This window comes from Pithys albifrons, chromosome 21 (genome assembly GCF_047495875.1).
Source record: "Pithys albifrons albifrons isolate INPA30051 chromosome 21, PitAlb_v1, whole genome shotgun sequence".
Taxonomy (NCBI): Eukaryota; Metazoa; Chordata; class Aves; order Passeriformes; family Thamnophilidae; genus Pithys; species Pithys albifrons.
This window is the reverse complement of record NC_092478.1, coordinates 1,994,463-2,022,287: the sequence shown is the minus strand read 5'-3', so window position 1 is coordinate 2,022,287 and position 27,825 is coordinate 1,994,463. Positions and strand designations below refer to the sequence as shown.

The following is a 27,825-nucleotide window of genomic DNA, read 5'->3' as shown; positions in this document are numbered from 1 at the left end:
TCGAGGGCTCCGTCCGGCACTGCCCGGCCCGGGCGCTGAGCGGAGCCCACGCGTGACCGCGGAGGGTCCCCCCCCGTGCCCCGGACTGGGGGGCGTGGCCAGGGCGGGACAATCGAGCCAATAGAACACGGGGGCGTGGTCACATAGCCAATGGCGGGCTAGGGGCGTGTCCTGAGCTGGCTACAGAGCCAATGGAATGCTGGGGACGTTTCATGGGCGGGGTCACTGAGCAAAATAGAAGCTGGGGGGCGTGTCCTGTGTGGGTCACGGAGCCAATGGGGCTCGGGGGGCGTGTCCTGTGTGGGTCACGGAGCCAATGGGGCTCGGGGGGCGTGTCCCGGTGTCGGGGTCCGTGTCCCGGTGCGGGGTCCGCGTCCCGGTGCGGGGTCCGTGGCCCCGCTCGGGTCCGTGTCCCGGTGTCGGGGTCCGTGGCCCCGCTCGGGTCCGTGTCCCGGTGTCGGGGTCCGTGTCCCGGTGCGGGGTCTGTGTCCCGGTGTCGGAGTCCGTGTCCCCGGTGCTGGTCCGCGGGTCGCGGCCCTGTCCTGCTGTCCCCGCGATGGTGCTGCCGTCGGGGGTGCGGGAGCGGGTGGCGGCGGTTCACGGGGGCTCGGAGCTGCCCGAGCGGCTCCGGCTGTACGACGGCTGGGCCGCCCGCTATGAGCAGGTACCGGGGACACCGCGGCGGGGGGCGAGGCTACCGGGGCAGGGGGCGACACCCGCCGCGGCTGTGCGCGCTGACCGCCGTGTCCCCGTAGGATGTGGCAGCTCTGGAGTACCGCGCACCGCATCTCGCCGCCGCCGCGCTCGCCTTCGCCTTCCCCGCGCCCCCCGCCGGGGCGCGGCTGCTCGACGTGGCCTGTGGCACCGGGCTCGTAGCGCGGGAGGTACCGAGCGGGACGGGATGGGCCGGGATGGGCCGGGATGGGGCGGGATGGGGGATAACGGCGCGTCTGTCCCCGCAGCTCCACAGCCGCGGGTTCCGCTGCCTGCACGGCGTGGACGGCAGCGCGGGGATGCTGGAGCGGGCGCGGCGCACCGAGCTCTACCAGGAGCTGCGGGAGTGCGTCCTGGGCCGGGAGCCGCTGCCCGTTCCCGCAGGTAACGGGGGGCACCGGGCGGGGGAAGACCCGAGGGGAACCCCTCGGTGACGCCCTGCCCACAGGTAACGGGCTGGCACTGCCTGGGGACCCCCGTGGGGACCCCTCGGTGATGCCCCCCTGTGTGATGGGATGGCACCGGGCGGGGGGAGGTCCAGCAGACCCCTCGGTGACGCCCCCGTGTCCCCGCAGAGCACTACGACGCCGTGACGGTGGTGGGGGCCCTGGGCGAGGGGCAGGTGCCAGTCACGGTGCTGCCGGAGCTGCTGCGTGTCACCAAGCCGGGTAAGGGGCATTCCACTGTCCCCTCCCCACCGGGACCCCCGCGGTGATGGGGTGGGGACACCGAACCCTGGTGGATGTGGGTCCCCGACTGGGTGCTGACCCTGTGGCACAGGTGGAGTGTGGCCTTGTCCCTGCTGCCAGGGAAAGGTGATGGCACAGGGTCCCTGACTGCCCATTGGAAGATCCAGGCAAATGGGACAAGGCAGGAGGTGGCAGTGGCACTGCTGGTGCGTGACAGCCTGTGCTCAGGCATGACATCCTGCCTGCCCCTTGCCCACTGGCCTGTCTGTTCCTTGCCCACTGGCCTCCTGCCCTTCCTGTCACCTCCTCAGTGTCCTGCCCGTCCTCTGCCCGCTGCCCTCCTGCCCTGTCCATCCCCTCCCCATGCCCTTCCCATCCCCTGCCCATCTCCTGCCCTGCCTGTCCCCTGCCTGTCCCCTGCCTGCTGACTCCTGCCAGGCTCCCACTGCTTCCTCGTGCCCCCACCCTTTCCGAGGGGTTGCCATGCCCAGCGAGGGACACCCCGTGCCAGTGTCACCCATCCCCTGTCCCACAGGAGGCTTCCTCTGCCTGACAACAAGGAGCAACCCCTCGAACCTGCGGTACAAGCAGGAGCTGGAGGCAGAGCTGGGCCGGCTGGAGCGCTGTGGGGCCTGGCACAAGCTGCTGGCACAGGAGGTGGAGCGCTGGGAGAGGGCCACGTCCGAGGAGGAGAGCACGCAGGGCACTGGCTACATCTCTGGGGTGGTCTATCTCTACCAGAAATGCCCCATCCCTGCCCTGGAGGAGGGCTGAGAGCCAGCGTGGCTCTGGAGGGGGGCTGAGCACTTGGCCCCATATAAAACTCAGCCCAGTGACCCCTCCCAGAGCAGGGCAGGGCTGTGGGGTTACAGCATTGTGGAGGAGTGTCCCCATTCCTTTCTTCCCAAGGTCTAAGCCTGAGGACCTTGTCTGCTCCTCAGCATGGGGAGGGTCTCCTGGTTTCACCAGGGTCTCCTGGGTGCCATTACCTCTGACATTCAGGTATTGTCACCAACACCTCAACCCTCACCATGACATTTTGAAGACCCACAAGGCTGTTAAAAGCCATCTCCTGTTTGAGATGTCTTCTCATTGTGCCCACCTCAGCACTCATGGTCAAAATCTGGATCCTTCTTCATCTTCCCCCTCCAGCCCACCATGATCTTCACCTGGGGGCTGTTAGGGGTGGGTCTCCATTGCCATGTCCTGTGGTCTCCCATCCTCATCCTCCCCAGGGATTAACCCAGTGCACCCTGAAGTGCTGGAGACCTCCACATCCAGAGCAGGAGCAGCAGTGCCAAGGTGGCACCCAGCTGGGAAGGCTTCCAAGTGCCACATCCCACCTTTCATCCTACAACAGCTGCTCAAATCTCTCATTTACCCACAGCTTTGTAGTTAATGGTCTGGGTGGGAAATGAATTTGGAAGGAACTTGGGGAGCCAGTGGCTGTTCCCCACCCAGGAGTTGCCCAGCACTGCCTGCCCAGCCTGTTCCCCCAGCCCCTTGTCATGCTGCCTCCACAATTCCTCCTCCACTGCTCCCTTGGGAAGTTTTTTATCCAAATGTCCTGCTGGGATATTTGGGTCTTTTTTCCCTTCTCCCAGACCTGTTCCTGCTCATCCTGTTCCCATGGCCCTGGTGAACAGGTTACTTCCTTCCCCTTGGGAGCTCTTCCCACGTGGGAGGCAGTGGCTGTATCTGTCCCTGTCTCTGTTTCCCCACTCAGGGTATCCCACATCTCCCACACTGCCCCTCCCCATGGCTCTTGCCCTCCTTCCACATTGTCCCCCCAGGTCTTGGGGTCCCTGTGCCCATCGTAGGTTGCTGCCCTACTGCCCTCCCCCTGGTTTTTCCCCAGCACTGTCCCCTGGGCAGCTGAGGGGTGTGGCTGTCCCCAGCCCTGCACTTGGCTGTTCAATAAACCCCTGTCCCTGCTGTCTGCCTGCTGTGTGTTGTTCCTGAAGCAAGGGGGCTGTGGACTCTCTGGGGTGGGTGGCCAGGAGCCTGGGAGTGGGGATTTGGCCTTTTATTTATAATCCCTGCTCTGGTGAAGGGCACATGCTGGAGGACCATGCTGGGGGCAGCCACTGTGAGAAAGGGCACGGGAATGAGGATGGAGATGGGAATGGGGATAGGGATTGGAATGGGGATGGGGATGGGGATGGGAATGGGAATGGGGATGGGGATGTGAAGGAGGAGGAGGAGGCAATGCATGGGCAAGGGGTGGCATGAGGTGGCAGGGACAGTTGAGCACCTGGGCTGGCACATGGGCACAAGGGGTCACAGATAGTCCTTCATGGGGTAGCTCACTGGGCCACAGGTTTTTGTGCCTCTGTAATTCCTGGGGTAGGAATTCTCCTGGGACTGGAGCCCTGAGCGGCACAGGATAATCCCACCAAAGAGGAGGAGGAAACTGGAGACCCAGCCAATGTAGAGGGAAGCCCCCATCTCTCTCCTGAGGGCGTCAGACCCTATGGGGTTGTAGAAGTTGCTGACGACATTGTTGGCAGTCCAGGAGACAGGGACAATGATCAGGATGCCAGCCATGAACAACAAGGCACCTGACACCAAGGTGAACTTGTTCTGGCTGCCGTTGTCATCCCTGCGGCGGGTGAAGTCTCCGCTCGAGAGGAAGATGAGGAAGGCGGCGAAGGCCACGAAGAGGGAGGTGACCACCATCATACGAGCGCTCAGCAGGTCGGAGGTGACCTCCATCAGCGAGTCGTAGCCCCTGCACTGCATCTGCCCCGAGTTGTCGTATGCACAGCTCATCCACAGCCCCTGCGAGCACACCTGGGCCGCCGCGAGGCTGGAGCTGATCACGGTGGTCACCTTCCACATGGGCAGGGCACAGGTGAGGATGGAGCCCAGCCAGCCCACGAGGCACATCACCAGCCCTCCCATGTGCATCGACATCATGGCCATCACCAGCACCTGCAGGGACAGGGCACAGGTCATTAGGCATCAGTTTCATGAACGTGGCCCCAAGCCAGGGGGTTGCTGGAGAGCACGGACTTCATCTAGTGTGTCCTGCAGGAATGGCTGCAGGACAGTGTGGGGACTCAAGGGACACGGGGACATGAGTGACATGGGGCAGTGCTGACAATCAGCATGGGGATATATGAGGAACAAGGGGACATGTGTGGGAGGGGCGTTGCTGCAGGACAACATGGGGACATGGTGACATGGGAACACGAGTGACATGGGGACACATGACCCTGAGCAGGCTGAGGTGAAGGAGCCCCCGTGTATCACATTGACCTCTACAATGTCCCCACAGCTCAGGGCAGCCTCTGCCATCACCCCTTCCCAAGGCATGGCAAGTGTCAGGGAGGGGGTGGCTTTCAGGGAGCAGAACGGGGGGCTCGTTGTGCAGACCCTCCACCCCACACTCACCCCATGTCCTGCTGTGGCAGCAACACTCCAGTGCCCACCCCATGCCCCTCTCTCCCGCTGGTGTTTCAGCCCCCTTGTGCACTGGGGGTACAGGCAGGAAAGGCAACCCCCCCTCCCTGCAGCACCAGCTGCTCCCAGCTGGAGGTTTGGCTTTGCCCTCACAGCCATGCTCCAGTGCCCTTTGGACCCTGGGAATTCCTCTCTGGGGTGCTGGGAATGGGTCAGAGCTCAGGTCTGCTCTGATCCTGCCTGTGGGGTGCAGCACTTTCAGCAATACCAGCTTTTGGCCCCAGGAGCAGCCCCAAGAGGGCAAACCCTGGTAAGGGGCTACAGGGTCACCCCAGACATCACCCCTGGCAGAGGGGTGGCTGTTACAGGCACACGCCAGAGAGGCCAAGAGCTCCACGTGGCTGCTGTGGCCGTGGCTCAGCCCAAATCCAGCTCAGCCCCGTGCAGAGCAGAGTTCACCTGTGGGTGCCTGTGCTTGGCAGCTGCGACCAGCCGAGTTTTTATGACCCCAAGCTCCGCAGGGTATCGGTTGTGCCCGGCACACCCTGCGGCACTTGCTGGAGGTTTCACCATCATTCCTCCTGTCCCAGTTTCAGTTTCTCCAGCCACTTCCGTTGCATCCCCACTGCTTCCCTGGCACCTTTCACCCCTTGGCAGCCTGATGGACACCCAAGCACTGTGACCTTGCCATCCCTGGCCATGAAAGAGCCTCTGGGCCAAAATTATGGTCCCTCTCTCCCCGTGCTCCAGGCAGCCGAGGGCAGGGATGATGGGAGTCATCCCAGGCACCCTTCCCCAGCCAGCAGGACCTAGGCCTCAGGAGACACCCACAACAGGGTGCAGGACCACCCACAGCAGGGGCAAGCAATGCCCCCATGGATCCCAGCAGGGCTGTTTGCCAGAGCATCACACTCACATTTCCACCCGGCCACTGGCACCACAGTGCCACAGGAGTATTTTCCACCATTCCCAGTGAAGAGATGGCAGAACTGGGAGCCCTCAAGCCCCCAGACTCGGATGAGACACCCAGAGCCAGGCAGACAGAGTCACCTCTGGTCCCCACACACCCCGAGACAGGAGGGAAGGATGTTCCCAAGCCAGCAGAGCACTTGCCCTGCCGGAAACGAGATAGGCAAAACACACGGCGCTGCCCACGCTGGCCCCGGGGTGCTCCCAGCCAGGGTTGTGGGGTGGCCCCGGGGCCAGCGCGCCTCGACTCGCCCTCGCCGGCGCCCGCCACCTTCCTCCTGCTCGGGTGGGAAGATCACACCAGGCCAGGCGTGGGACAGCCCAGACACCGCGTCCGACGCCGCCAAGGCACTGTGCCACGGAGACACCCGCTGTCACCCCCGGGGTGGCCCAGGGAGGGAGCGGCAAGGGATGTCTGGGCTGGAGCAGGGCGGGCGGGGTTCGCGGGATGCTCCGGAGAGCAGATTTGGGAGATCTCACGGGGACGGGGGGCTGCGGCACAGGAGCACCGCACTGTCCCGGCACCGAGACGGCTGCTGGAGAGGGTAAAGAACACGAGGCACAGCGGGATCTGAGCAGCTGCCGTTTAATGCGGGAAGGCTGGATGCGGGGACGGACGGCAGCACAGCCAGGGGGACCGGGAGCCACCCGCTCCCGCCCCCGGACACCCCACTCAGGGGATGTCGAGCGGGATGATGGATGGGGTCGGGTCCGAGAGTCGCCCCCCTCCATGCTGGGGCACAGCCCCGCTCCGCTCCCGCCTCCCCGACCGGTTCTCCCAGCCCGGCCGCTGCCTTCCCACTCCCAGGATAATGATGCCCCCGCCCTGGGGAGCTGCCGCGAGAAATCACAGTCTGTACGGCCGCGCCGAGCCCCGAAAGTAGGTCATAGTCAAAAATTAGGATACAGGCAGGTGAGAGCCCCTGATTACCCTCGAGACCCTGCCGGGGTCTGCAGAGCCACCACGTCCCCGTGACCAGGTGGGACAAGTTCGCCGTCCCCACCGACACCGACACCCACCCCGAGGGACAGACACGTCCCGGGGAGATTCACCCAGTGAGAGCCCCGTGCCACCCGTGGAACGGGCTCCTGGGAGCTGTGTCACCACATGGCACACCCCGATACCGGGAACTAGGAAATGCTCGAGGAGGGGATCAGGTGGTGTTTCAGAGGAGATGCTCGAGGAGGGGATCAGGTGGTCTCTCAGAGAAGATGCCTCCACTGGATGCTCCGAGGGGGAGCAGGACCCCCGCCGCGGGCAGCCAGGACAGGATCTCCTTGTTCCCTGTCTCAACAGAGATTAAAGAACCGGCTTCAACCCCGGTGGAACAAAGGCAGCTCTGTCTGTGCTCCCTGTCACTGCCCCGGCGCCCGGGCAGCCCCAGCCCGGCCGGGGGGGGTTGCAGGTCCCGGCAGCTCCGAGCTCCGCGCAGTGGCCCGGGGGCTCCAGGCGGGCGCAGCGGCTCCTACACGTAGTTGCTGGCCGGCAGCGGGCGAGCGGCCGTGAACTTGGCGGAGTAGGGCTTCTCCCCCCGGGGGGGGCAGGTGCAGCACAGGATGGCCCCCCCCAGCAGCAGCAGCGCAGAGGCCGCCCAGCCCACGTAGAGGGACGAGCCCAAGTCCCTCTTCTGGGATTCAGAGACCAGCGGGTTGTAGAAGTCCTGGACGATGCTGTTGGCTGACCAAGAGATGGGGATGAGGATGAGGATGCCGGCGACGATGAAGATGATGCCGGAGAGGATCATGACCTTGGCTTTGGAGGTATCGTCCTCCACGCAGTTGGTGCACTTGCCTCCAGCAACAGCAAGCAGGGTGCCCAGGATGGCCAGGACGATGGCCACCACCACCATGGCACGGGCGGCTTGCAGGTCCTGCGGCAGCGCCAGCAGCGAGTCGTACACCTTGCACTGCATCTGCCCCGTGCTCTGCACCACGCAGCTCATCCACAGCCCTTCCCAGATGATCTGGGCCACCACGATGTTGTTCCCCACGAAGGCTGTCTCCCGCCACATGGGCAGCGCGCAGCAGAGGATGGAGGCCAACCAGCCGATGACGGAGAGGGCGATGCCCAGCACCTGCATCCCCATGGAGGCCATGGCTCGCTCCCTGCACCCCTGCCCGCCTCCCGCCGTGCAGTGCCTGCTGCCAGGACCATGGCAGGCATTATATGCCTTTGCCGAGGGAGGAGCACCGCCACAGCCGCCGTCCTGCCGCCGGTACCAGATGGAGGGGTAAAACCAGTTTCCCGGGATTCCTCCCCTTGTGTTTCTCCCTCCAGCAATGACACTTAATATCCCGGTTGCTCCCACGGAGGAGGATGCAGGGGGACGGGGATCAGGCCACCCAGGCACAGGAGTGCATCCCACTGCTGTCTGTAAACAGGCAGAAGATGCCAAAGGCAGTGCTGGGGCTCAGCCTGGGATGCTGAAGGGGAAGAGCCGGTGTCCAGGCAACGGGATGTCTCTGCCATCACCTCCAGCACCTTCTGCTCCATCACCTGGATGGGATCCCTCCATGCTCTCGTGCCTCAGATTCCCCCCAGCTCATGGTCACTGCTCCAGCAGCAGCCCAGCCTCTGCCCCCCATGATCCCATGCCAGGACAGCAGCACTCTGTTCCCCCCCTGCTGCTGGGCTCCATGCCCAGCAGGACACAAGCGGCTCTTGTTTGCTCCTTGGCATCCATACCAGCACTTCCCAGCCCTCCATCAGGCCTCGGGCAGGAGGTGTGACTGCCCAGACCCACAAACCGGTTGGAGCGGCTGCCGGCTCCCCACGATGGAAAGACAGCACTGCCTGGGGCAAAAGGGAGGGCAGACCCCAAACCCACCCCACGGCTGCCCTCAGTCCCTGGTCTGCCCATGCCCCACTGCCTGCTTGGTGGGTTGGGGTTGTGGGGGACAGAGGTGGGCTCGAGGTGTCCCCACTGATCCCAGTGCCGATGCCAATGCCAATACCAACACCCACACCAATATTGATGCTGATGCTTTGGGCACTGCCTGACCTCTCCTCCTTTAATCCACAACTCCCACACATGTCCCCTCCCCGATCCCTTTGAGCCCCTCCAGCATCTGCACAGGCGCAGCTCAACATTAGACAGACAGCAAGGACAGACAGACGGACATTGCACTGTTTCATCACCCCAGCTTAATCCTGGGCCTCTGGCAAAGATAAGAGGCACTGAGATAATCTTAGTTTTCCTGAGCACTGAGGTTAGTGCAATGATCCAAACACTTGGTCTAATTGCTTGCTGTGATGGGCTCTAGAGAAGCGCTGCCCATTCTGGGGTGTCCCTGGGCATCATGTCCAGTGTGGTGGGACAAGCCAGGTGGTTCGTGCACTGCAATGCCAGGAAGATGCCTGGGGACTTCCAGGTCTTGCTGCAGACTCCAGTCCGTGGGGAGGAGTCAGGGTCCTGCCTGCCTGACCCGTGCCATTCCTCTGTCCTGCTGGAGTGCCTGCATTGCTCACATACCAGTGTGTCCACCCCGGGGCCAGGGCCTTGTGGTCAAGGGCTCCCTTTAATTTACAAGGTTACAGAGCATCCCCGCAGGGGCCAGACTCTGCCTGAGGCTTTCACCTCCCAGCTGCCTGCTGTAACCACCACGTAATTTGGGGTTGGAGAGAGGCACACGCCCACATGTGTGTGCCTGGCATGGGCTGTGTCCCAGCAGGCACGTGGGGATATGTCTGTGGGCCAGGAATAAATGACAAAGTGGGGACAGGGACTCCTCCGTGCACGGAGCATCAAATGCCAGAGCTGCTCACGCTCCCCATCGGAGCCAGAGCTGGCGCCAGCATGGCCTCCAACAGCCCATTACTGCAATTAATGCTGGAACATGACATATATTCCAGCTGGCAGATGCCACTCAGGGACAGCCCCCATGTCCTGTGCCCTTCCCCACATGCCCCAGTAACATGCCCACCCACCAGTCTTGCGCTCCAGGCACTGCCAGCAGGACTGATGGACACCAGCTTGGCACAGAGTGGAGGAACAGCCGTGACCCCACAGCTCATGGAGCCTGAGGATGGTGGTGCAGCCCAGGTGGGACCATCGAGCACCTCAGCACATGCCATCCAGGACCACCCCATGGGCACCAGCCCTGCATGGACACCAGCCCCACAGCTCCATCCCAATGCTCACTCCCAGTGCCTCCTGCAGGACCCCAGTCCCTGGCTTTGTCCCAGTGCCATGGCACAGTTGCAGGTCCTGGGACCACAGCCCACCTGCCCAGCAGGGAGCTCTGCCACCCCAAAAGAGGTCATTCAACCCATCTTGAACCTTTGCTACCCAGCACCTGCCCCATCACCCAGCCAGGTGTGGATGCCCTGACCCAAATCCAGTGGGATTTGCAGAATGAGGGAGCCCAAGCTCCCTTTCCTGCTCCACCATGCTAATGGGGTCAATGAAGGCACAGCTCCCATCTGTGCATGTCCATCAGGAAATGCCCTTCAACAACTGTCCACCAGCATGGGTGGTGAGGCCATCCCCAAACAGGGAGGTGCATTAAACCCAGTGACACCACAATGCCAGGCACCTCCAGGTGCACAGCACAGGCTACATCACCCTGACCTTACTCAGGGTAGAGGACACCCCGCAAGGCCACAAATCTCCTTCCAAAATGGGCCATGCAGGACACAAGGGACAGTTCCACCACACACACACACCTGGCACCAGCTCAGCCCCACTCTGCTGAGCCAAGAGACCCTCAGCCCCCCGTGGCCCCACCACCCTGGCTACTTCAAGGTTCCGAAAAGTTAGGGGAGATTTGCCAGCAAGCAACGATCCACTGGGATCTCAGGCTTCACATCTGCCAGGCAAGGCATGGCCACCAGCCCTCCTGTTCAGCCCACCTGGAGCAGGCAGCCAGGGATTAGTTACCGGCAGCCCAGAGACTGCATGTTCCCTAAAAACATCCTTGTCCGACATAACCCTCCCCGACCGACTCAAATATGCACAGTCAGGTTGTTTCTCTTAGGAAAGCAAAGTCTTATCGGCAGGGCAGAAGGTGAGCCCTGTGCGGGGACATGCGGGGTCCCTGCGGGGACAAACGGGACCTTCGGCCTGAAGCCGTTCCGAAAGTCACATTTCTGTTCAATTTCTGAGCAACAAGTGGCTCCCGACAGGGGAAACACCCCCAAGTGCTGCCGAGGTGGTTGGCGAAGGGATGGGGGAGAGGATGACCACGGATCAGGAAGGGGGATGCTGGCAGGGCACTGGTGGTCTCCCCGCGGGCGATGCTTGGAGAAAGAGGGATGCTGTGGCAAACCCCCGGGGAAGCCGATGCCAGCACGGCCCAGCATCCCGCAGGCGACCCCCCACCCCCTGCCACGTCCCGCTCAGCCCCGCAACCCCCGCGCGCCGGCAGCTCCACCCCCGCCCCGCCGGCAGACAGAGCTGCCATTGATGCTCGGAGCCGCCTCTACCTGCTCTCCGCCGCACCGAAGGGGCTGCAACAATGGGTTGCCTGTGTGCCCTGGCCAGAGCAGAGCCAAGAGCCCCGCGCCTGAAATATAAGGAGCCGAGGCGGCACTTACCGCCCGGCCCCGCTCGCCCGGGGGGGAACGCGCGGCACTCCCGACCGCAGCGCAGGGGGAACACCCCAAACCCAAACTCCGCGCACGTGAGTGGGACGCAGCCCCGAGGCGCCCGGGGCTGTTTCTGCCGTCATCTCTTGCTCACCCCCGGGACGATGGGTGCTGGGTGCCTGGCAGGAGGGGGATGCTGTGCTGGGTGTCCTCCCTGCACTCCCCGTTCAGCACAGGTGGGCTTCCTGCAGTGTAAGCCACCAAACTGGTGATTCTCCAGTGGCCTTTGGGTCTGACCTTCATTTGAGGACTCTGCAAACCTGTCACTGTGTGGCTTCATGTGGCCACCCCACTTTGTCCCCATCATCGGGGACCTGGATACTCTCCAGCCCTCCCCAACTGTGGGAGAGAGGGAGGGAGATGTAGCAGGAGGGATGGGGATCCCCCATAAGGACACTGGCCCTGCTCAGCTCTTTGGTAAACACCATTGATCCAGTTTCCTCACCACAAGAATGTGTCCTGCCAGGGGTGGCTGGAATCCTGAAACCCCAGTGAATTGCCCCTTCCTCCACCGTGAGTCAGGTGGTGGTGGCTGCCCCAGGCTGGCCATGACACTGGACACAGCCTGTACTTTGGCAATTTGGGATGACAAAGTGTGAGGACGCCGTGCGTGGGGCTCTGATTGCAGGGTCAGGGGCCGTGGTGCTTCACTGCCTCATCTCACCACACTCTGCCCCAGTAGCTCCTACCCCAGGGGTATCCCCACTGCCCCACATACCTGCCTGGAGTATCCCCCTCTTCCCCTGCCCCACACTCCTACCTGAGGTGTCCCCATTGCCCCACACCCCTGTAGGAGGCATCCCCCTGCCCCACATCCTTACACAGAGTATCCTCCCTACCCCACACCCCTCCCTACCCCATGCCCTTCTATGGAATATCCCCACTTCCTCACAGACCTGCCTGGGGTGTAACCCTGCCCCTAACCCCGTGTCCCACAGCCTTGTCTGGGGTACACACTGTCCCAGAGCCCTGCCTGGGAAAAAACCTGTACTACAGATTTGCCTGGGGTACCCCCCGAACCTGCTGGGGTACCCCCTGCCCCACAGCCCCTGCAGCCACGCAAGCCTGTGTGGCTGTGGGTGCATGTGCTGGTGTATCTGCAGCCATGTGGGTGCTGGGGGCAGCATGAGCATCTGTACCCCCAGCGTGTGCCTGTTCACCTCTGTCACTGTGTTTGTCTGTGTGTCTGTGACTGCCTCTGTGTCTGAGTGTGAGTCTGTGAGTCTTACTATGTATGTGTCCGTGTGTGTGTGGCTGTGAGTCTGGCTGTGAGTCTATGTGTGTGTCTGTGAGTCTGTCCTGTGTCTGTGTGTCTGTGAATCTGTGTGTGTCTGTGAGTCTCTCCTGTGTCTGTGTGTGTGTCTGTGTGTGGCTGTGTGTTGGGGTGTTGCTGCCGGCAGAGGGGGTGTGGGTTTGTGTGTGTCTCTGAGCTCCTGTGCGCCTGTGCACACCTGCACCCGGCGCTGCTGGCACACCCCCCCTGTGCCCCTGGGGGCTCAGCCAGCCTGGCCCCACCTGTACCCACCATCACCTGCTGGCAGCACTGGGACATAGACACCCACCTCCAGGTGCCCCCAAGGGCCAGGACCCCCAGCACCCCCAGAAACAAGGGCACAAAGCCCTGGAGTGCTGCTTGCACTGGCTCCCCCCCAGCAGCACATACAGGGTCATCCCTGGGTATCCCCCCTCTGTCTGTGGGGACTTGGGGTGCCCTTGGGGGGATGATCAGGGTGCAGCGGGGTGGCAGAAGCTCACTTAGCCAGACACTGGGGATCTGGGGGTTGCCTTGGGTTGGCAGAGTCTAACCTGGCTGGATACAGGGTATTGAGGGGTCACAGGGTGGTGAAAGCCAGACACAGGGGGCTGCAAGGGGCTGGAGGCCAACCTGGATGGATACAGGGTGCTGGGGTGACACAGGGTGACAACAGCTGACCCAGCCAGACACAGAGTGTCAGGGTGCTGTGGGGTGAACCCACTGGCTATGGGACTTCAGGGTGCTGCAGGTCAGCCCTACAGATGGAGGGTAACGGAACACTGTGGGACACCCAAATCTGCCCCCCCCGGCTATGGGGTGTTGGGGTGCTGTGGGGCACAGCCAGGCAGTCACAGGGCTCCCACCCCCAGCCCAGGGCTCCCTCCACAGCACCAGCTGCCAGCATCCCACCGCGCTCTTGAGTAGTTAATAAGTTGTAGAGGAGATTTTTGGAGCAGGCAGGGAACAGGTAGAAGCAAGCCCGTGTCCAGCAACCACATTCCTGGGCGGGAGGAGGGGGGCTGGAAATGTTGGCACTACTCCCAGCATGCAAAGATTGAGGGGGGCCACAAGCACCCCACAGCCATGAGGCTGTTGCTGCCAGGTCAGAGGGGATTGCTCATGCCTCGGGATATTTTTCCCACTGCCAGCTGCCAGCTCAGGTTGTCGGGGTGACGCTGCCAGAGTGGTTACGTGCATTATCTGCTTCCTTCAAGGCCACGAGACTTGTGCAGGATGAGTAAAGATTATTATCAGTCAGTCAGAGTATCCCTGACAGAGCTCTCGGCCCAGCACAGCAGGAGGGGGGCTGGGCAGGTGGGAAACCTGCTCCCACTGTTCCTGCCAGGCTGGGAGCACCTGTGGATCCCCCGGAATGGGGACGCAAACCTCATGGCACAGCGAAGGGCTTGCACTTTGCACGATGATTCAAAGGTGCCCAACGCTCACTGAACCCCAGCTAAACGTGAGCACTGATAACACACTCCAGAATCAACCAAACCCTGACCTGCCAGCACCACCGTGGGGGAAAGGGGAGCCCTTGGGATCTCCACGTCCCCAGAAAGCAGTTTGTTGGGTCAGTGAGAGCATGGTGGTTCTGTTTCCTGATACCTACCAGCTCGAAACCAAGGGGATGGCCGTGGCAGGTGGCGTTTCTCCTCCTCCCGCCCTTCTCTGGTTACCCGGCGCCATCTCCGCAAACAAAGGGGAGGGTGTGGGACGCAGGTGACGGTGACGGAGGAGCAGAGAGGAGCGTCCAGCAGGCAGCACTGAAACCCCACCCCGGGCCAGCCATATAAATACCGCAGCGCACAGGTGTAAGCTGATCCCACGGGCAGCGAGCGGCGGTGGGTGACGGTGACGGATTCGGTCCGTGGGTTCCTCTTCGCCATCGCCCGGAGAGCGTCACTGAACCGTCCACCATGTCCATGGGGCTGGAGATCGGCGGCGTGGCCTTGTCGGTGCTGGGTTGGTTGTGCAGCATCATCTGTTGCGCGTTGCCCATGTGGAGGGTGACGGCCTTCATCGGCAACAACATCGTGACGGCCCAGATCATCTGGGAAGGGCTGTGGATGAACTGCGTGGTGCAGAGCACGGGGCAGATGCAGTGCAAGGTGTACGACTCCATGTTGGCGCTGCCGCAGGACCTGCAAGCCGCCCGCGCCCTCCTGGTGGTGGCCATCGTCCTGGCCGTCATGGGTTTGATGGTGGCCATCGTGGGCGCCCAGTGCACCCGCTGCGTGGAGGACGAGAGCACCAAAGCCAAGATCACCATCGTCTCCGGCGTCATCTTCCTGCTCTCCGGCATCATGACCCTCATCCCCGTCTGCTGGTCGGCCAACACCATCATCCGGGATTTCTACAACCCGCTGGTGATCGACGCGCAGAAGCGGGAGCTGGGCACGTCGCTCTACGTGGGCTGGGCAGCCTCGGCGCTCCTGCTGCTGGGGGGGGCCCTGCTCTGCTGCTCCTGCCCCCCCAAAGAGGACAGGTACCCCACGGGCAAGGTGGCCTACTCCGCCCCACGCTCCGCCGTCACCAGCTACGACAAGAGGAACTATGTCTGAGCCCCCCCGGGGTCCCCCGGCACCCCCCCGACATCACCCACCCACCCAGCCCGGGACTCTCCTCGCCCCCGCTGGGCCCGGGAGGGCAGCGCCGGGACGGGACGGGGGGGGCGCGAAGGAGGGGACGGGCCGGCCGCGGGGTCAGGGCCGGGCTGTGTAAATAGAGACAGTTTCGGTTAAACACGAGGCAGTTTCGGGTCGGCGGGAGAAGCGGAGCCCGGCGAGGCCCCGCCGCGGGATGGGCAGGATGGGGCGGGATGGGCACGGTGCCCCCCGGCGTGTGCCCCCATCGCTGCCGGCCGGGCACCGTCTGTCCCTGTTACGCGTGGTCTGTACCGGTTACATTTGTCAATAAACGTGTCCTGTTTTGGTACCCGAGTCTCCCTGGGGTGTTTGGGGGTACGATCTCAGCGGGCACACGGAGGGGGGAAGCGGGGCAGGGAGAGCAGCCCCCCAAAGGCATCGCCTACACACCCTGCTCCGGCAGCACCGGGCGCGGGGAACCCACCGCCCCTCCTGCCACCGCCCCGGGGGTCTGTGCTCGGGGCGGGGCGGGGAACACACATTACCCCCCTGCATTCCGGGGGCAGCTCCGCAGGGGCGCGGGAGCGGCGAGGCAGCCGCTGGATGCCGCGGGGACACTCCCTGCCCGCCCGTCCAAAGTCTGGGGCCGCCGGGGGGGCCGCGGGGCGCTCCCCCCGCCCGGCATAGCCGCGCTGGGGCGAGGCCGCCCTGCCCGGCCGCTCCCTCCCGCCCTCCGCCACGCTCCGGCGGGCAGGGACAAAGGGGCAGGAGCCGCCGCGGGGCCGGGGCCGGGGGAAGCGCTGCCGCGGGGGCTGCGCCGCACCGGGGCCCGTTGTGCCTGCGGGCGGGAGGGCGCTGCGGGAGTCCCGGCTGGGTCCCGTTCAGCCCAGCACAGCCCGGCCCAGCCCGTCCCGTCCGCGCCGGGGGCGGCGGGCGCGGCCCCGCCGTGACCTTCCCGTGCCCGCAGTGCCCCCTCCCGCCGCCGGGGGGCGCGCGGGGCGGGGCCGGAGCCGGGGCGGGGCCTCCCGCGAACGCCGCCATCGCCGCCGCCGCCGCCGCCGCCGCCATGCTGCTCCGCCGCCTGCCCCGTGCCCGCGGCCCCGCCCCGCCGCCCGCCAACGCCGTCCGCTCCCTCAGCACGTAAGGGCGGGAGGGACAGCGGGACCGACCCCGGGAAGGGACCCGGGGAAGGGTCGCGAAGCAGCGGCGGGACCGGCGGAGGGCGCTGGCCACGCCCCCCCAACCGGCACGGGGCGGCCGGGCTGCCTGGCCACGCCCCCTCTGGTGGCCACGCCCCTTCCCTGGTCCTCCCGCGGCCTCGCCCTGGCAGCCCCAGAACGGCTCAGGTTGGGAGGGACCACAGTGGGGCATCTGGTGCCACCTCCCTGCTCCAGCAGGGCCATCCCAGAGCACAGGGCACAGGATTGTGTCCAGAGGGTTCTGAAATATCCGCAGTGAGGAAACTCCACACCCTCCCTGGGCAGCCTGTTCAGTGCTGGGTCACTGCACAGGGAAGTTCTTCCTCTTGTCCAGGTGGAACTTCCTGGGCATCAGTTCCTCTTGTACCATTGCTGGGCCCCCCCGCCCCGAGCAGAGCCTGGTCCCTGCTCTGCCCCCTCTGCAGGCACTGACAGACATGGGGAGATCCCCTCTCAGGAGGCTGAACAGCTCCAGCTCCTTCAGCCTCTCCTGGTCAGGGAGAGGCTCCAGTCCCTGCCCTGGACCCCTCCAGCAGCTCCATGTCCCTGCTGTGCTGAGCCCAGAGCTGGAGCCAGGCCTGCAGATGCACCTCCCAGGGCTGGGCAGAGGGGCAGGGCCCATCCCTCCATCCCCCCACACCCCTGGCTGTGCCCCCACACCCCTTTCTACCCCTGCAGTGCTGTACCCCTGGCCCATGTGGAGCTGGAGGGTCACAGGGACCGGCTGCCCCTTGTCCTGCTCCACGGGCTCTTCGGCAGCCACGGCAACTTCCAGACGGTGGCCAAGATGCTGGTGCGCCGTGGGAGTGGCAAGGTGAGACCTGTGGGGCCACCCTGAGTGGGGGGCACGGTGGGCAGTGCCCACAGGGTGACACTTTGCCCCTGCCCAGGCAGGTGCTGACGGTGGACGCCCGGAACCACGGCGGCAGCCCCCACAGTCCTGAGATGACCTACGAAGCGATGAGCCTGGACGTGCAGCACCTCCTGAGCCGCCTGGGCATTGCCAAGTGCATCCTCCTGGGACACAGCATGGGGGGCAAGACGGCCATGACGCTGGCCTTGCAGCGGGTCAGCAGGCACAGGGCTCTGGGGGCTGGGGGCAGCAGGCTCAGGGGACTCAGGGGGGCTGTAGGAAGGGGGTGGCAGTGGCACCTTCCGGGGCTGTTCACCAGTGCCAGCCTTGTCCCCAGCCCCATGAGGATTTGTCTCCATGAGTAGGGGGCTCTCCCACACAGAGCTGTAAGCCAGGCTGGGGAAGCAGGAGTCTGTGTCCACCAGCCAAAGCTCTGTGCTGTCCCTCCAGCACTGACTGGGAAGAAGCTTGGAGATCTGTGCCAAGCACAGGGACTCTGGGAGGGGCATATGGAGGTCTCTGCTGAGGCAGGAGGGAGATAAAACCCTCCAAGGAATCTGACTGGGAGCAGAGCCCTGTGCCCCCTCCCACAGGGGAGATCTTGGGAGGTCTGGCATTGATCTGCCCTGCTTGTGTCCCCAGCCAGACCTGGTGGAGCGCCTCATCTCTGTAGACATCGGTCCTGGCTCAACCGCCCCTGTGTCCGAATTCTCTTCCTACATCTCTGCCATGAAGGCAGTGAAGGTCCCAGCTGGCCTGTCCCGCTCTGCAGCCCGACAGCTGGCTGATGACCAGCTGCAGCCCGTGGTCAAGGTAGGAAATCCCAAGGGAGATGGGGTGGAGGTGCTGGACCATCCTGGTTTGCTGCTCTTACTGAAGAGTGCACGATCCCCTTCCATGGCAGCTCCCACAGCTCAGACAGTTCCTCCTCACCAACCTGGTGGAGGTGGAGGGCCGCTACGTGTGGAGGGTGAACCTGGAGGCAATTTCCCGACACTTGGCAGATATCATGAACTTCCCTGTCTTCCACAAGCCGTATCCTGGCCCTGCACTCTTCTTGGGAGGGTCTGAATCGCCCTATATCAGGTGGGACTGGAGAGAAGCAGTTCCAAGGCTGTGGGTTGGCCCCTTGTGCTCTTTGGGGCAGCTGAGGGTGGGAGGAAGTCCCCAGGATGGGGCAGGTCCTGAGTGAGGTCGGTGCCTCCAGCAGCCAACACCGACATGCTGGAGCAAGGGGGAACCTGGGGAGGTCAGACCTGGGATCACCTTCTGAGTGTGGAGTGGGAGGGAAGACACCAGGAGTGACCTCTGGCCATGCCATGTTCCCTTGTCCTGCAGCTCCAGAGACTACCCAGAGATCCAGCGCCTCTTCCCCAAGGCAGAGATCCAGTACATTGAAGGTGCAGGCCACATAGTCCATCAGGATAAATTTGAAGAATTCATCACTGCCGTCCTCAATTTCCTGCCTCAGATGTAGCACTGGGGACCAGGATGTCTGCAAGGACCATGTGGGTCCTGGGGAGCTCTGGGCATGATGCAGGGACTGGGGCTCTGTCAGGAGGGGCTGAGCCAGGACTGGCTGCCCTCATTGGAGTCTGTCCTGCCTGCAAGGCCTTCTCCACCCTGGTTGTGCTGCAGCTGGAGTGGAGAGGCACCTCCATCCTGCTGAACTCTCCTGCCACCTCACAGAGACACAGGATGGCACCAGCCCAGGACATGCTGACTGTGCTGGAGTGCTGGACACTCGAGGGGAGCAGGAGAGCCCTCGTTTTCCTGCTGCCAGACCCATCCATGGATCTGGCTGTGACTTTGCAGAACATACAATAAAGCTGAACCTGTGCCAAGGCAGAGCAGGGTTTGGATGTGGCTGTGGTGGGCAGGTAGCACATGGCAGGCACTGGGAGCAGGGCTCTCACTTGCCAGCAGGCATCCTGGTGGGAAAGGACAGATGAATTGGGCACCTAACATGACAAGCTGTGGGAGCAGTGCACAGCTCCTGAGTCACTGGCTACTGAAAGGAGTTCCTTGGGTGCCACCAGCCAGGTGGGGGGTGAGGCCTGGCCCCAGCTATCAGCACACAAGACCTTTGGACAGAGCCATGAGCTCTGGAGCCCAGGATCAATGGGGAATTTCTCCCCACTCCTTCCTGCTGGCGAGGTCCCAGGTTTGGGGTACAGACAAAAAGTTGCCATGGAGTTGTGAGGTGAAGAGACAGGAGGTCAGTGGCCTGGGAAGAGGTGGAACCTCCAGAACATCATAGTCCATCCTGGTGATGGCACCTGCTCAGGGAATTTATCAGAGCATTGTCAGACCTGGGGTGAGACAGAGAGCAGGGAGAAATGAGACATCTCTGGTCCCCACATGGGAAGGGTGCAGGGAGTCAGGACCCATGCCAGGGGCATGTCTGGTGCCATGGGCTGCACCGACATGCCAGGCTTGTGTATGCACCATCAGGGCGCTGCTGCTGCCAGAGATCCAGCTGACTTGCCAGGCCAAACCTGACCTGCGCTGTGAGAAAGCCTGGGGTTGTTCCATCACTGCATGAGTGGGGCTGTTCCGCAGGGCAGGCTGAGCACGGGGCGAGACCTGGGCGGGAATGGCAGAAGTAACGCCAAGGATGGGGAAAGGCGGGGACAAGGGGAGGGGCAGAGGCACATCCAGCCCCGTGAGGCTGAGGGAAGCAGCAGCTGCCCGAGGCCGAGCGGAGCGACAGAACGGGGAGGCCTCACCATTCCCTCACGGCCCCGGTGGCTCCCGCAGGCCGCGGGGCCCGGCCCTGAGGCAGCGCCCTCCGGCCATCCAGCCCCGGCCGGGGCAGCGGGAGCGGCGCTGCAGTGAGGGGGTCCCACCCGCGGGCGCTGCTGGGGACACGGTCCCTGCTCAGGGCGCGGGACCCTCGGGCCGGTCCCGGCGGGGCGTGAGGAGGGCGCGGCCACCGGCCGGTGACGTGACAAACCCCCGGTACCGCCGCCCGCCCCGTCCGGAGGGCGAGCGCTGCGCGGCCTCCGATTGGCCGCGACGGGACGCGCTGTGATTTCTCATTGGTCGTCGAGCTCCCGGTCCCGCCCCCCGCCCCCCCGCGTGTCACGGGATAGGCCTGGCGGGAGGCGGAGGGGGCGTGGCCTGGCAGCCGGCGGCACTGGGCGGGGACGCGTTCTCTGCTCTGATTGGCCCGCGGCGCCGGCGGTGCCGGGCGTTGATTGGCCGCGGCGCGCGCGCCGTCGGTGGGGGGGCCGGGCGGGAGGCGCACGCGGCAGAGGCGGGAGCGGCGCGGCCGGAGCCGGGCGGGCCCCGCCGGGACAGGTGAGACCGGGGGGCAGCGATGGGGGGGGACCCGCCCGCAGAGGGACCCCCGCCCCGCTCCCGCCGCCCCCGGGCACCGCCGCTGCTCCTCCTGCCCCTCCTCCTCCCCGCCGCCCGGGCAGCGCGGCCTCCCCGCGGCCTGGCCGTGAGGGGCGGCACCGCCCGGCGGCGGCAGCGCTGAGGCGGCCCCGGGGCCGGGCTGCACCGGCCGGCCCGGAAGCGTGTTCGCGGTCAGAACGGGGCTCAGGCCGGCTCTGCCCTGCCCTCTCCGGCCCTGCGGCGCTCGGGGCCTGGGCCCTTTGCCGGGCAGAGCCCGCGGGCCCGGCTCGCCTCCCCTTCCCTTCCTTCTCTCCCCGCCGGGATGCGCCTGGCGGGCGGGAGGTTCTTGTGCCGCCGGGATAGCGGCACGGAGCCCGTTCTGGTTCGCACCCCGCGGGGTTTGCCCGGTTCCCCCCGGCAGGACCCGCCGAGCTGGGTTTCTGGAGCCAGCTGGGTCTGTGCGGTTCGGAGCTGCGGGGTGGCTGCTGTAGTTTGCTGGTGTTGCAGGTCTGTTTAGAACCCCCGCATCTAACGATGTGTTGTAAATATTGGCTTCCCCAAAGCATCTGATACGGCGCGTTTGCGTTTTCCTGCTGAATTAACTGAAGGGGGATGAACTCAAAATAATCCGTGTTAAATTGGGGGTTCCTGGAGCATTATTGGGGCCAGTATGTTAACAGTGTCATCGGGATCCTGCTGGTGATTTTGGTGATGACCTGAAGGAAGTTTGCAGCTAAAAGCTGAGGATGTGCATGAGAAACTTGGATTGCTGAGTGGAAAATGGGAAATGAGGAGCTGACACACTGGTCTGGTTAGTTTGGCACTGGATTTTGGGGAGGCCACACGTGTTTTACCAGAGAAAACAAACTATTGTGGAAGGGTCTGTAATGGGAACAGAGAAACAGAGAAGGGAGGAGTGGGATCTGTCCTAGGAAGCAGGAATGTTTGCCTGAGTTTATGGATGTGTTGAACACAGAAAGGTGGGCTGGGGGTGGGCTTTGAACCCTCACTGGTGAGGAGCAGGGGGAGCATCACATCCCACACAGATGCAAACACTCCTGCACCCACATTTGGTGCCTTTGTTGGTTCAGAGCTGGTGGGAAACTGGGCAGAGTTGAGAGATGTTGTCTGAGGTGGGATTAAAGGTGAGAAAAGCTGCCATGTGGTGCTGAGAACTCGCAGGAATTTGAGGGAAGATCTGGCCAGTGTGTTGTGGAGGACAGAGGCTGGACACTGGGAATTCAGCCTGGCTGGGGGGGTTTGTGTGCACAGAAACCAAAATGTGTGGGTTTAAGTGATAGAGTTTCAAGCATGAGAACAGGTTTCCCTCAGTCAGGGATGACTTTGCATTGGCTGTCAACTTTTCCAAGGAGTCTCCATGTTTTCCTTTTTATAATAAAAGCAGCCGGGCTGGCAGCCCTGGGAGTTCTGGGGTCTGCTCTGCTTGGGGGTCTGTAAGGTGGCCCTGATGCCTTTCAAGGAGTTTGCTGAAAGATGGATATGTGAGTAAACTGGGAAATAAATTTGAAAGTTTCACTTATTAATTTCTAGGAACATCCTGGTTCCCCTTTGCTGCATTAGCAGGAATCTTTATCTGGCTGTGACAGTTATTTAATTTTGCTGGGAGAGCCTGAGCAGGGACAACTCCTCAGAGGTGTCATTGCTGTGGAGTTTGTGGCAGGTCCTTCCAGCCCTTCTGTCTCAACAACAGTCACTGACCGGTCAGATGGGGCTGCAACAATGTAAAAGGAAACAAACAAACACACAAAAACCCAAATCAAGGGAAGCTTTAGGGATAGTCTTGCTTTGGAGAAGGATGCTGTGCCAGCTTTTGTTGTGGTCTCCATCTGCCAAATATGCCCTGGCCTGCTTTTGGTTTTTGTTTATATAAGGCTTCTCAGAGTCTCTCTTGCCCCGGTGGGAGTGCAGGGAATGATGTGAGCAGCCTTTCCTTACCCTGATCTTTATATCTCACTGAGCTTTGCTCACCTGGAGGTGGGACCAGGCCTGGATGGCTCTTGTGCACCCTGATTGCTCCAGGAATTGGGCCTTTTCCTCCAAGAGACAGGGTTTAGTCTGTGCTGCTTGACACAGAGCTATTTCCACTCCTGTTCTCTGTCCTCTGTTTTTAGAAGCTGCTGTCAGTGGAGGGAGAGTGTTGTTCTCAGTAGTAGTTTGGGAAGTGGAGGAAAAGGAGGTTGGAGAGAACTGAGGTTGTTCCTTGGGTTGCAGAGTGTGTGCAGTGGTGTTGGAGATGACTGAGCATCGTTTCACAGCAAAATCCAGCAGTGTCATCTAACCCTGATTATTTTCAGGAGGGAGAAATGTGAGCAGGAGAAACAAAATCAGTGCTGTGCACTTGCACATCTCACTCAGCTTCCCAGGACAGGCACGTTCCCCCAGGAATTAATAGATAACAAGCAATTCTGAGAGCTCAGACCTTTCTCATCACCTTCCAAGGCAGCTCCAGCCAGCCAGTTCCCCACGTGTTTCTGGATTTCCAGCAGGCTCTTGGCGTGACACTCTTACTGCTCTTTGCAGAACTAGATCAGGGCCCTGTTTAGATAATGATGAATGGAGTCGAGAGCTGTTTAAAAAATTACTTTGCTCTTAGCAAATTAGCGTAACAGATTAATCCCTGCCTGTAATCCCTGCCTGTTCTCCTGGAGGATGTCACCGAGCGGGGAGGAATTTTGTCTGGTCACTCCCTGCCCATGTAATTGCTTCCCTTCTGTTCCTCCCGGCACTCCTGCAGCTCCGTGTGCTCCCAACAGCCCCACGGGATAGGATTTCCCTTCGGAGGGATCAGATGATTAGCTTATAAATAGCAAATGCCTGCTCAGACCCTGCTTTCCAGGGGGGTTTGGTTCCTGTCCCCTGCAGCCACATCGGCACCTCCAGCCCGGAGCCAGATCCAAGGGAATGGGGATGCTTTCCATGGGGGATGGGGAATTTCTGCTTGGAAGGAGACTGATGGGCCTCAGCTTTGCAGGCAGAGCCTCAGAGGTTGGGATGGATTGGAAGGCTCTGGCAGCAGCAATGCACACACTGTGGTGCTGGGTGTGCTGGAACAGCGCCTGCTTCCCTGCCTGTGCAGGGGAATTGGCTCTTTTCACTGGGAATGGGAGCTGAAATGAAACTAAAACATGCTCAGTGGCTGAACCCTGCTGGAAATCAGCCTGTTCTCCTGCCAGAGAGCCTGTGCTGGTGCTGAGGAGCTGTTGTCTCAAAGCCTGAGCTCTTGGAGTCCTCTTTGAGTTGCACCTCACCCCCCTTTCCCTTCCCTGCCATCTCTTTCCCTCCAACTTTCCTTCGTTTATCTCTGGTCTGGCCAGTCTTGTGCTGCTGAGAGGGTCTGACACGTGGAGGTTTAGGCTCTGTGGGGACTCTTTGGGTCACAGCTCCCCAGGACAGCTTTGTTGGTGCCTTCCTCATGCTGAGGGCTGATGTGGAGCCTCCGTTTGCCCTGACATTCCTGGGTTTATCTCAGAGCTGGAGGAGCCCCTTCCCAGGAGAGGATTGAATTGTGGGAATAGTTTTGCCTGGGATTTGTTTTGCAGCATCATTCTGCAGAGATCTGTGTGTGGTGGGCTTGGGAACAGCATCTGCCTTTCCCAGCAGGGAAAACTTCAGTGGGACAGAGCACCAGCAAAACTAAACAGGCAGTTCCTGCTCTTAGCAACAGTAAGGACTTGTTGTCACTTATTGACTGTGCTCTGTCTCACTTGAGATGCCCTTAAATTTCTTCTTCAACAGGGAAAAGCCTGCCCAGGGCCTATCCCAGGAGAGGAGAGTTGTGTGTCAGTGTATTCTGTTTCAACATGTATCAAGTGTCTGACCTCAGAGGTTTCCTTTCATGTTGTGAGCATTTGTGGGCTCTTTATTCCCTTCAGTCTCTGATGGAGAGCATTACTGACCCACCTTCCTCGTGGATCCCACAGCTTATCTTCTAGTTGGGGGGTTTGCTCAGCAGTGTGTTTGACACAGCTGATCTCAGTCCCTGCATTCTCAGAAGGATCAGCTGACCCAGCCGTGGGTTTTGCTTTTGCCAACGTTTGTTTTCTTGGGGGTCAGAAACACCACACTGCCCTTTGCAAGAGGGTGGGTCTGGTCCCAGCGTGGAGATGGGAAGGATGGTGATGGGATTGAGATTCACCTCCCCCTTGGGAATGAGGTTTGCTGGAAAGGTGGATGGGAATGTTCTGATGGCAAAGTGTAGGTGGTATATTGGCTACCTCTGTCTGAGACTGAACAAGAGCCAAATCTGGTGACTTCAGCTGAGGCTGCTGACCACTCTCAGCTCCTCCCCGCTTTGGAGAAGCCCGTGCTGGCAGCAGGGACAGAGGTACTGACAACTTATCACCACTGACAACTTATCTGCTTGGGGGCAAAGTCTTGTGGCTGAACTTAAGCCCAGAATTGCAGCAGGGTGCTCTGTGGAGCTCAACTTTCTGCCATTTCATGCTGTCTGAGCAGCCCTGACTGGGCAACGGAGTTGTTGTGCCTTTTCCAACTTGACCAGTTCTTCACTGCAAAATGGAGCTGTGGAATTGTTCTCTCTGGCAGGACGTGCTTGGACATGGCACTGCTGGTGAGTGACAGCTTTATGGTAAGGACCTCAAAGCATTTCTCCTCTCCAGTCAGCTCAGTTGCTTCGACTCTGGCAGCCTTTCCCTGCTGGTCCCTGGTGAAGCCGCTCCGAGCGAGGGCTGCAGTTTGCATTGTTCCTTCTGGAAGCTTCAGAGGCTTTTGTTGCTTTGTTTTATTCTGGAAACTTGTTGAAGTAGCCAGCTTTCCCTGAGTGGAGGAGTGCCTTGTGGCAATCCAGCATAAATGTATCCAGTTGCCTCTGTTGTTTATGCTGTGCTGCCTGGATTCACAATAAATTTTAAAAAAAATCTTTCAGAGTACTCGGCGGAAGTCACTTTATTGCAGGAGCGTGACTGGCACGTAGCACTCAGTGCCACCAGTGGGGCAGAGCCAGGTGGAATCTGCCTCACTGTTTAATGGGAACTGGAGGAGCCGCTGTCCCGTTCAGTGCCTCGTTTATGAGGCACCTACACCCAGTTTGGAGAACATTTTGCTGAGGGTGCCTGGGGTGAGCCTGGCTGGCTGCCAGCCCAGAGCCCGGGGCATGCCCGTGCCTCCTGCAGCACCTTGGCTGCCAGCACCACCTGGCACCATCCTCACCCAGTGGCTCCTCGTGACCCGGGGTGCCCAGGTGTAGCTTCAGCAGGATGTGAGGAGCCCCAGAGTTGTTGCTTCTCACCCCAGTCAGCACCATTTGGGCTTGTTCTCCCTTCTGCTTTCCAGCCACACTGCCCACGCTTCCTGCCTCCCCTAGGTCAGGGCTGCCCCCGTGCTAAAGGCACTTCTGCCTTCCTTCCCCAACAGCAGACTGAATTTTCCAAAGGCTAAAATGTTCTGTTCTTGCTGAAAACTTTGGAGCAAGCCCATGGTATCTTGGCAGGGGCCAGCAAGCCTGTGCTGCCCTGGAGGTCAGTCTTGGGGCAGTGGAAATGAGTCTCTTCAGGCACAAGGCTGAAGTTGGCTGTGGAGTGAAGCAGCCTGTGTGTGTCAGGGCTGGGTTTGGATGGGGGAAATACAGCTGTGATGTGTTTGGGGGGGCTGGTGGGAAAGATGCACAGCAGAGTGGGGTTTGGTGAGCTCCTCTGGAAGCACCAGAGATTCTTTTTCAAGATGCTGTTTGTACCACTGAGGGTGCTGTGTGTGCTGTGCAGTCCCTGGAGTGTTAAATTTTCCCTCTGGCTGTGCTGAACAGCTCATGTTTTGGAGTCCTCTTGTCAGTTTTCCTGTACCCTTGGGTAGGTCTGGGCCCTTGTAAACCCCACATTCCCTCTCCAGTGTGGCTCCAGGGTTTCTCACAGCCTGAGACTTTTATGTCCTCTCTATGTGGGATTTATTTCCTTTGATGCTAAAGTTCAATGCTGCTTTATTTTTTAAAAGCTGAGGTCCTCGTGACTTGGGGAGCTGCTGCTGAGTTCTGGTATGATGAATGTGTGCCCCTGCCTGCCGTGCTCCAGGGCAGCCATTCCCCTCCAGTCCCAGGGGACAGAGGGATGGCTGGGAGCCCTGCAGAGGGATTAACTCTGGCTCCTCTTTCGGGGGTATCAGCTTTTCCTTCTGTATATTTGGATCCTTTGTGCTCCTAAACAATGTGCCTGGTTCTTCTCAGTCCTCTGCAAATGTCTCTCTCACCTGCACAGGGTTGTTCATCACCTGTCTGGAGTGGAGGGAAGATCTGCTGCTTCTAGAAAGTGCCAGCACTGAGTATTTCTCTGTCAGGGAGCTCCTGGCTTGTGTTTTTCATGTGCACCCCTTTACAAGAGGTGTCTTCTCTAGGAAGGTAAAGCTCCCAGTGCCTTTTGTTTCTGCCTGCCAGGTGATATCCAGAGACCATGGATGTGTGTGCAGTCCCAGCCAGAGGATGTGGATACAGCAAGAGGGAGTCTGGGCAGTGAGAAATCTCATTTTGTTTGCAGCAGGGAAGCATCTCTGTCTGAACCTGGTTTCCACAAAGTGCCAGGGGCTCTGCCTGCTGCCCCTTTCCCTTTTGCAGGAAGAGGGAACAACACGGTGTCCAGGGAGAGGGACAAGAGCTGGGGTCAGCTCTTCACAGAGCAATTGTAGCCTGGCTGAGCTGGTGGATAACCAGGAATTTTGGTAGTGGTGCCAGCTCTGACCCTGCCGGGCTCAGTTGGTACTACAGCTCTCAGGGCATAATGCCTTTATAAAATACTTTTATTTCTAGATTTAGGGAGTTTGCTCATCCCCAGGAGAACTCAGGGCTGCATATCCTTCCTGTTTCCCCTCCAGCTCCCACACTGCTGCCCTGCTCAAGCCTTGGCACCTCTTAACTCCTGCAGGTGACTTTACATTGGGCTGTGAATGTCTGTTATTGATGTGCACTGAGCTCTTGGGTGTGGATAGAGCTGCTGTGGGAAGAGAAAACCCCTTGATTTCCAAGGAGAAGTGCTTGTTTGTGCTGTGAAGTCCCTGTTTTCCAGGGGGTTTTGAACCTGTGGTGCATCACTGTCATTCCTAAAGGGCACATAATGGCAAGAATGGGGCCTGTGTTCATTGGCAGTGCTGTGGGAAGGGAAAAGGGGCTGTGCTGGGACACTCCCAGGGGTTGGTGGTTGGTGCAGAAATCCCCGAGGGGACCCAAGAGCGAGTCCCAGACGTTCCCTGCGGCTTTGCCAG

General features: G+C 61.3%; 6 protein-coding genes across 10 annotated transcripts in view; 4 read left to right on the top strand and 2 right to left on the bottom strand.

Annotated features, from left to right (window-relative positions):
- The first annotated feature begins 324 nt into the window (after nt 1-324).
- METTL27 (methyltransferase like 27) lies at nt 325-3,342 on the top strand. Of its 2 annotated transcripts, XM_071574924.1 has the most exons (6): nt 325-431; nt 470-664; nt 756-884; nt 963-1,098; nt 1,290-1,382; nt 1,939-3,342. In XM_071574924.1, the coding sequence occupies exons 2-6, from the start codon at nt 557-559 to the stop codon at nt 2,175-2,177; spliced, it is 705 nt and encodes a 234-aa protein (XP_071431025.1). In that variant the 5' UTR covers nt 325-431; nt 470-556; the 3' UTR covers nt 2,178-3,342. The 2 variants fall into 2 exon arrangements, with proteins under 2 accessions (XP_071431025.1, XP_071431024.1); XM_071574923.1 differs by having other exon boundaries at nt 325-664.
- A 79-nt stretch (nt 3,343-3,421) lies between these two features.
- On the bottom strand, nt 3,422-14,372 carry LOC139681505 (claudin-4-like). Of its 2 annotated transcripts, none has more exons than XM_071574933.1 (2): nt 14,232-14,372; nt 3,422-4,337 (listed from the first exon to the last, which is right to left on the bottom strand). In XM_071574933.1, exon 2 carries the CDS (start codon nt 4,326-4,328, stop codon nt 3,684-3,686), a length of 645 nt encoding a protein of 214 aa, XP_071431034.1. In that variant the 5' UTR covers nt 4,329-4,337; nt 14,232-14,372; the 3' UTR covers nt 3,422-3,683. The 2 variants fall into 2 exon arrangements, with proteins under 2 accessions (XP_071431034.1, XP_071431035.1); XM_071574934.1 differs by lacking the exon at nt 14,232-14,372 and adding an exon at nt 11,203-11,266.
- Nucleotides 6,348-7,933, bottom strand: LOC139681492 (claudin-4-like). Its single transcript, XM_071574914.1, has one exon. It carries the CDS (start codon nt 7,871-7,873, stop codon nt 7,244-7,246), a length of 630 nt encoding a protein of 209 aa, XP_071431015.1. The 5' UTR covers nt 7,874-7,933; the 3' UTR covers nt 6,348-7,243.
- Nucleotides 14,373-14,453: 81 nt separating the features above from the next.
- On the top strand, nt 14,454-15,546 carry CLDN3 (claudin 3). The gene has a single exon (XM_071574935.1). It carries the CDS (start codon nt 14,539-14,541, stop codon nt 15,181-15,183), a length of 645 nt encoding a protein of 214 aa, XP_071431036.1. The 5' UTR covers nt 14,454-14,538; the 3' UTR covers nt 15,184-15,546.
- A 719-nt stretch (nt 15,547-16,265) lies between these two features.
- Nucleotides 16,266-19,100, top strand: ABHD11 (abhydrolase domain containing 11). Its single transcript, XM_071574972.1, has 6 exons — nt 16,266-16,347; nt 17,085-17,220; nt 17,297-17,474; nt 17,902-18,072; nt 18,164-18,345; nt 18,598-19,100. Exons 2-6 carry the CDS (start codon nt 17,102-17,104, stop codon nt 18,734-18,736), a joined length of 789 nt encoding a protein of 262 aa, XP_071431073.1. The 5' UTR covers nt 16,266-16,347; nt 17,085-17,101; the 3' UTR covers nt 18,737-19,100.
- Nucleotides 19,101-20,488: 1,388 nt separating this feature from the next.
- MTMR4 (myotubularin related protein 4) overlaps nt 20,489-27,825 on the top strand; it is a 49,863-nt gene continuing 42,526 nt past the window's right edge. The window contains exon 1 of one of the 3 annotated variants that reach the window (XM_071575036.1): nt 20,489-20,562. The gene's annotated coding sequence lies outside the window, so the exon portion shown is untranslated. Of the gene's footprint in view, nt 20,563-25,003; nt 25,211-27,825 lie in introns of those variants that run through there. The other 2 variants (XM_071575038.1, XM_071575039.1) reach the window with 2 other exon arrangements.

Excerpts from the sequence above, each read along its gene's own strand:
- METTL27 (XM_071574924.1), top strand. The coding sequence starts at position 557 with ATGGTGCTGCCGTCGGGGGTGCGGGAGCGGGTGGCGGCGGTTCACGGG. Across the intron at positions 665-755 it reads GGGCCGCCCGCTATGAGCAG|GATGTGGCAGCTCTGGAGTA; the intron begins GTACCGGGGACA and ends GTGTCCCCGTAG. Across the intron at positions 1,383-1,938 it reads GCTGCGTGTCACCAAGCCGG|GAGGCTTCCTCTGCCTGACA; the intron begins GTAAGGGGCATT and ends CCTGTCCCACAG.
- LOC139681505 (XM_071574933.1), bottom strand. The coding sequence starts at position 4,328 with ATGGCCATGATGTCGATGCACATGGGAGGGCTGGTGATGTGCCTCGTG.
- LOC139681492 (XM_071574914.1), bottom strand. The coding sequence starts at position 7,873 with ATGGCCTCCATGGGGATGCAGGTGCTGGGCATCGCCCTCTCCGTCATC.
- CLDN3 (XM_071574935.1), top strand. The coding sequence starts at position 14,539 with ATGTCCATGGGGCTGGAGATCGGCGGCGTGGCCTTGTCGGTGCTGGGT.
- ABHD11 (XM_071574972.1), top strand. The coding sequence starts at position 17,102 with ATGTGGAGCTGGAGGGTCACAGGGACCGGCTGCCCCTTGTCCTGCTCC. Across the intron at positions 18,073-18,163 it reads AGCTGCAGCCCGTGGTCAAG|CTCCCACAGCTCAGACAGTT; the intron begins GTAGGAAATCCC and ends CTTCCATGGCAG. Across the intron at positions 18,346-18,597 it reads TCTGAATCGCCCTATATCAG|CTCCAGAGACTACCCAGAGA; the intron begins GTGGGACTGGAG and ends CTTGTCCTGCAG.